Source organism: Carlito syrichta, unplaced genomic scaffold, assembly GCF_000164805.1.
Source record: "Carlito syrichta isolate Samal-C Ts95f unplaced genomic scaffold, Tarsius_syrichta-2.0.1 Scaffold307930, whole genome shotgun sequence".
Lineage (NCBI taxonomy): Eukaryota > Metazoa > Chordata > Mammalia > Primates > Tarsiidae > Carlito > Carlito syrichta.
The window spans coordinates 1,335,325-1,342,587 of NW_007252026.1; the positions used below are offsets into that span (position 1 = coordinate 1,335,325).

The following is a 7,263-nucleotide window of genomic DNA, read 5'->3' on the forward strand; positions in this document are numbered from 1 at the left end:
TAGGATATGAATATGTAGAGAGAAGACTTCCAAGAACCAGTACCAAGAGGTTGCAAGATAAATAACCAGCAGAAGAGGTCAGGGAAGAGTGATAAGCAAGAGAAGAGTGATAGAAGAACCAGAACTACCTGGTGTCCTGAAAGCTACATGAAGAGAGTATTTCGAGGAGGAGTAATCAGTTGACTCACACAGGTCTAAGAAGGCAATTCATAAGAAATAAGAATTGACCCTTGGCTTTGGAAGTAACCTGAATCAGAGTGGCCATATGCAGTTGACTTTTGTTTTGTTTTGTTGTTTTAGATATACAAAGGTCTGCTTTTGAGTGAGAGCATATGGTACTCTGTTCTGTTCTTTGTTTCTGTGATAGATCACTGAGTATGATCGACTCTAAAGCCATCAGAGTTGCTTTGTAGTCCATATGTTTGTCATTCTTTATGACTGCATCATATTCCATTGTGTATATGTGCTAAATTTTTTTTTTTTAATACAGTCCAGCTTCGATAGGCAGCATGGTTGGTTCCGTGTTTTTGCTATTGTGAATAGAGCTGCAACACACATATGTGTGCAGGTATCTTTTTTGTAGAATGATTTGAGTTCCTCTGGGTATATTCCCAATAGGAGAATTGCTGGGTCATATGGAAGGTCAGTTTCTAGTTCTTTCAGAAGTCGCCACACTATCTTCCACGCAGGTGACTTTAACAAGTGTTGTTTTGGTTAAGCTGGTAGAGATGACAGGCTGATTTAAATGAGGCAAAGAAAAATGGATACAGCAAGTTTGGACAGTTTTTGCAGTAAAAATGAAATTGAATAGTAGATGGAGGGACACTTGGGGAGCTTTTGTTGTTGGAATTCTTCAAGGCAACAGCATATGTCATGTCATGGTGCAGGTGACCCAGAAGGAAGGGGGAGATTGGTAATGCAGGAAGGAGGGTGCAGTGGCTGGAGTCCTCTTTGAACAAGCAAGAGGAAGCAACATCTGGTGCGTGAGTGACGAGCCTTGAGTGAATGATTCATTCTGGCAGAAGTTGTAAGCAAAGAGGTAGCAGGGGAGGAGATACCATAGCAGAAGAGTAATGACTTTCTCTTTTTCATATAATTCTTCGGACATAAGTTTATAAAATAAGAACAGTAATATTTAGCACTTTTTGCCTTGTTTTGAAGGTCATATACAATAATGTTAATCAGTTGTTTTCTGAATTGCAGAGGGTTCTCCATATGCCAGCTTGTATTAGTGGTGTTAGTAAGATGTGAACTTCCTACCATGTTAATTTCCCAAGTTTCTCCCTGAAGAATTAGTTTATTAGTTTACCCTGTAGCTTAAGGATAAAGATCTTACAAGATGCTGTGGGGCTAAGGACAGAAAAAAGAGCCTCAAACAGGGAGTTGGTCTCTGAGTTTAGGAAGACTTAGAGACTAAAGACACACAAGTTTAAAAAAAAATGCTTAATTTAAGATGAGTTGGCCCTCATTACCTGTAAAGAATACTTTTATAGATGATCCAAACTAATGGAAAGCCCAAATGTCACCTTTAAGTCTGACTTTAAAACGCTTTATGGGCTTTTAATTTTTATTTGTTGGCTAGCAATTTGCATTTCTAAATATTTGACATTAGCACTAATTTATGAATCCTTTATAAACGTTCTCTGAGAAAAACCGAATCAGGAGCAGGGATGAATGACTAACAGTGTCAACAGGTGACATTTAATGAGCGCCTGACTGAGTGCCGGGCACTCTTATAAATGCTTTGTGTGGGTTATTTCATTTACTGGATGAATGAGTGAGCGTGCTCTTCGTGGAGATAAAATAGCTAATATGTGATTAATGGAATATTGAGAGTATAATAGGGCTATTGCCACATGGACAGCGGTACAGTTGTAACTGACAGAGTACCTCTGCTCATTCATTCTTGCCTCCATTTTAATGTAAGTGCTAGGTTCTGCCAGATGAGAATACAAGGATGGCCATGGCTCGCCCTTGGGTTGTAACTTGATGCGTTAATCTGGAGGTTAGCCTGTGTCACCCTAGAGCTTCTTTTAGGAGGGTTGTAGGGTACTGTTCTCAAACGTTTATTTCATCAGTGTATTTTTGAGTGAGGACTTAAGCGTCCATTCAGTCGGTTTCCTGGCATCTCTAGGCCAGTGGTCTACATTCACTAGACAACAGAGATTAATTGTGTAGGTGAACAAAAGTGATACAAGTTAATGCACTGCACTGCAGACTTCAGGATATTGTTCATTAAATACAACAATAGACTAACATTAAAGGGGTGGCATTTAATAAGAACAAATATGAATTCTGTACCAACTACACAAGCTTAGTTTAGAGGAAATAAAATGTAAAGACTTGCTGATTTTCATTGTTTGGGCATTCAGTTTGAATCTGTCACATTGTGGCTGCTCCAAAAGTTATGGAGTTGATAGTTCCATCTCTCTTAGCAGGTCATGTCTGGAGGGCTGAGTTTTGTTGTGGCACTGTGTCTTTAAGAGGACACTGGTGAAGTAGCATGTCTCTGGTGGAAAGTGACCACCATGGTCCTAATGCTATACTTTAATCATTTGTTATAATCCATCCCTAACCCACCCTTCCCAACTGGTTCCAAAGACACAGAGACTGATTTACACCCAGTCCAAATTAGACATGTAAGATATTTTCAAATGTAACAATACAGTGGACTGCCTTCTACAGTTAGTGATTGACTTATCGACTGGGCACAGTGGCTCAAGCCTACAATCCCAGCACTTTGGAAAGCCAAAGAGGATTGCCTGAGTCCGTGGGTTCAAGACCAGCCTGGGCAACATGGTGAGACTGCCTCTTTACAATAAATCAAAAAATTTGCTGTACGTCTACCTATAGTTCAGGCTACTTGAAAGGCTGAGGCAGAAGGATCACCTGAGCCCAACAGGCCAGGGCTGTGATGGCCAGGAGCGTGCCACTGCACTCCAGCTTGGGTGACAGTGAGGCTCCAACTCTAAAAAAACAAAAGTGATTGACTTGTCAAAGAGGGTACTTAAGTGGCACCAAGTGAAAAAGAATAACATTGTAGAAAAAACTTCCTTAGGAGCCTCTGGTATCTCTTTAGTGAATGGTTCTCAACCTCTCAGGCTAGCACACACTCTTTGTTTGTCTTATGTCATTTTCTTCCCACTGTAGCAATGAGTATTACCCAGCAGATCTGCAGGTAGCTCCAACCCAGAATCTGCAGAGAAGAGGCAAAGGCGAGGTGGTGGAGGAAGTAGAAGAAGAGTCTGCCACTGGAGATGGTGAGGAGTTGGAGGAAGAGGTGGTGCCCCACGATGAACCCTCCCAGAAGAGAAAGACAAGAAGAGCTGCAGCCAAGTAAGTTCCCCCTGCTCAGATCAGATCCACGTTTCCTAGAGGAGCAGGGAGAGGAACAGGGAGAGATCTCATGCCCTACGTGTGAGTAGCCTCGTACAAGATGAACTACCTAGCTAATTAGTTTTTTCTTGTTTAGCAACAGAAGGTTAGATTCGGGGGACTTTTGGGATCACCTAATCATAGCTCCTTTTTATAGATGAGAAAATTGCTGATGTGCTTATTCCTAAGAGAAAAGATATCCCATTACGGGTGCCCCTAGGACACAAACATGTTACAGAAGTGAACAATAAAGGTAGCCGCTAAGGAAGGAGGCTAGGGCAGGAGGGTCACTGGAGGCCAGGAGTTCAAGACCAGCCTGGGCAACAGAGTAAGACCCTGTCTCTAAAACAATTTTTCTTTTTTAATTAAAAAAATAATAAAGTGAGGAAGAATACAGTCTATACTTTCCTGCCTGCTGCATACAACCAGACAAGAAATAATTCCCAAACTTACTTGAGTTCAACTTTGAAATATGTTGCTGTTTTGATTACTTTCTTTCTGGTTTTGATTAAATTCATCCTGAGCACATCCTGAATGATTTTCTGAGGTGGAGAGCCTGGATTGCAGGGAAAGGCCTGCCTGAGATTTGGGATTTCTGGAGAATAATTTCCTCAATGCAAATTAAAACTTGTTTGTACGATTAATAGTAAAACTACAGGTAGGGTATTTGGTTTCTTATCAAAAATAGTAAAATTATAGATAGTTCAAGAAATTAAAGACAGTATTCTTTAATTCTGTAACACTCTTGTTTTTGTTTAGGCAGTTAATTGCTCACTTGCAAGTCTTCTCTAAATTTTCAAATCCACGGGCCCTATATCTGGAATCCAAATTATATGAGTTATATCTTCAGGTAAGTAAAATAAACTCTTGACTCTGTAATTCTTTGTGAGCTTTTCTTCATCATTGTCTTTGTCAAAGTAACTCTTAGGTTTTTAGTAGATGTTTGTTGAATAGGGCTCATATCTACGTTTTAAGTACTAAAAATTTAAAAATTGGTAGATATATTTTCTATTATCTGTAGAAACAATTTTAGACAGCACTGGTTTGTTGATTTTACCAGCACTTTTGGTTAACTAAACATCGATCAGCTTTGTTAACAGTGAGGGTAGCAAAGCATTAATTATGTCATGCAAATTACCTTTAAAAGCAAGTGGAAGTTACACCCAAAATAGGTGACTACTTTTCCCTTCTAGTTAAGGGTTAGCTTTCATGGAAGATTATGGTTTCAGGATCTATTAGAATGGAATAATCTATTAGTTGGAATAGTAGTCTGTTGCAGTCACAATGTATGACCCTGAATTTTAGAAAAAGTTGCTGAAAAATTCAATGTCAGAAGTGGAATGGCTGGGCTCGGTGGCTCAGCCTGTAATCTCACGCTTTGGGAGGCCAAGGTGAGTGGATTGCCTGAGCCTGTGGGTTCGATACCCGCCTGGGCAACTTGGCGAGACTTCATCTCTACAATAAAATAAAAGAAAAAAAAAATTAGTCGGGCGTGGTAGCACGCTCCTGTAGTTCCAGCTACTTGGAAGGTTGAGGCAGAAGGATCGCTGGCGCCTAGCAGGTCGAGGCTGTGGTGGCCGGGAGTGGTCATTGCACTCCAGTCTGGGCAACAGAGTGAGACTCCAACTCAAAAAAAAAAAAAAAAGAAGTGGAATAAGCATTGAATATCATTCTCAGCTATCTGGGGAGATGAACTTTCTTTTTTTCATTTTGGTGTTTTTCTGAGCAAACTTTTATCATTTTAACAGAATTTATCCATGTCCTGTCTGTGGTAGACCTTGTTTATAAGCTAGAGCTCAAAAGTCTGTTGTCCACAGGAAGCAAAATTGGCAACTCACCAATCTGTGACACCTCAGAGCCAAGTCTTCTTTCCTGCATCTTCCTGACTGCCTTTATCTTCCCAGGATAAGAGATTTCCTCATTACATGACTAGCTCTGTTGACTTAAATCTAGATTCACATAGAGAATTGACCTCAGCCAAAATGCTGATAGACTTCAGGATTTGACAGTGGGATGCAGGTGTCAGTTTGTCACTCCCATGTTTTTCTTTGTTCATATTCTATTCATAGTCCTTTACTTCCAGTAAAATGGAAGAGTGTTTTCAGGAATCAATTTTAACTCATCAAAAACATAGAATTTAGGAAATCTAATTCTATCCTACAGTATAGGAATATATGATTTTATTAACTTATTCTGTAAAATATCATTCTTAGTTGTTGCTACACCAAGATCAGACAGTGCAAAAAATCAGCTTGGATTGCATCATGACGTATAAACATCCTCATATCCTTCCTTATAGGTAAGTTACTTGAAGTTTAATGAAATGTTATTTCTTTAGCTGGCTTTTGTCATTCTATATAAGAGTTCCTTCTAGAATAATTCCTTGAGGCATGGGAAGTTTCCCTGTTTTCTAAGGTAATCGGATTTCCACACAAGAAATGAAAACTGGAAGTATATTTGTTACGAGTTGTCCTCTGACTGGGTGCAGAGGCTCACACCTATAATCCTAACACTTGGGGAGACCATGGCGAGAGGATTGCTTGAGCTCAGGAGTTCAAAACCAGCCTAAGTAACATTATGAGAACTTGTCTACAAAAATATTAGCTGGGCATGGAGGCATACCCTATAGCCACAGCTACTGGGGGACTGAGGTGGAAGGATCGCCTGAGCCCAGGAGGTCAAGGCTGCTGTGAACCATGATTGTGCCACTACACTCAATCCTGGGTGACAGAGTGAAACTCAGACTCCAAAAAGAAAAAAAAGAGTTGTTCTCCATAGATAATAAAGCAAAAAAGAGAGCATTAATTTAAAAGTCTGTGTTGTGAAGGTTGTATCCTTTTTCTCTCCTTGCTAATATGATGCCACAGACTCTTGTTGGTTACTTAGGGAATCAAAATCACTCTTAAGAACTGAAGAAAACTTTTGTATTATTCTCTTTTAAACATCTGAATAAGCATCTAAATCTATTCCCTTCTAATCCATATTTCCTTTTGGAATTTGAAAGCCTGTCATTTTGAAAGATAATTGTAAGAATTTTCCTGTATGCATGTCAACCACAATATGAACTACATACCTTATGTTAGTTGTACTTATTGCTTTATATATATGTTTTTCTACTCTTGCATTTTTTAAAGTACTGTTGATAAAGTGATTATTTGTGCTGTTTTCTATTTTTAAAGGGAAAACTTACAAAGGTTACTTGACAATAGAAGCTTTAAGGAAGAGATAGTGCATTTTAACATTTCAGAAGATAACACTGTAGTGAAAACAACTCACCGAGCAGATCTGTTTCCTATTCTGATGAGGTATTTATACTATTTAAAAATTCTGTTTTAAAAAAAGTTAATTGGCTGGGTGCTATGACTCACGCTTATAATCCCAGCACTTTGGAAGGCTGAGGTGGGAGGATTGCTTGAATCCAGGAGTTCCAGACTGGCCTGGGCAGCATAGCAAGACCTCATCTCTACAAAAAAAAAAAATTACCTGGGCTTGCCTGTCTTCCCAGCTACTCAGGAGGCTGAGGTGGAAGGATCACCTGAGTCCAGGAAATCAAGACTGTGATGAGCCTGGATAGTGCCACTGCTCTCCAGCCTGGGTGGCAGATTGAAACTCTGACTAAAAAAAAAAAAAAAAAAAAGAAAGTAGCTTTTATTATTAAATTATTCAGAATTTTATCAGGAATAGATGTTGAACGCTGAATGTTATCAGATTGCCTATTGCACATGCGTAAACATGATATTAATAGATTTTACTAGAGGCTCTTTCTTACATTTCCTAAGTTGATTTTTGTTTTAATGCTGTACTAGATATCTACTGTGTTTAGAAAGGTTGTGTCAGCCGGGCTCGGTGGCTCAGCCTGTAATCCCGCGCCTTTGGGAGGCTGAGGTG

General features: G+C 39.5%; 1 protein-coding gene across 1 annotated transcript in view; it reads left to right on the forward strand.

Annotated features, from left to right (window-relative positions):
• UTP20 (UTP20, small subunit processome component) overlaps positions 1-7,263 on the forward strand; it is a 98,475-nt gene that overhangs the window by 34,838 nt on the left and 56,374 nt on the right. The window contains exons 22-25 of the mRNA XM_008064698.1: positions 3,151-3,336; positions 4,135-4,225; positions 5,589-5,674; positions 6,555-6,680. Of these exons, the coding sequence (XP_008062889.1) occupies positions 3,151-3,336; positions 4,135-4,225; positions 5,589-5,674; positions 6,555-6,680 (489 nt within the window). The remainder of the gene's footprint in view (positions 1-3,150; positions 3,337-4,134; positions 4,226-5,588; positions 5,675-6,554; positions 6,681-7,263) is intronic.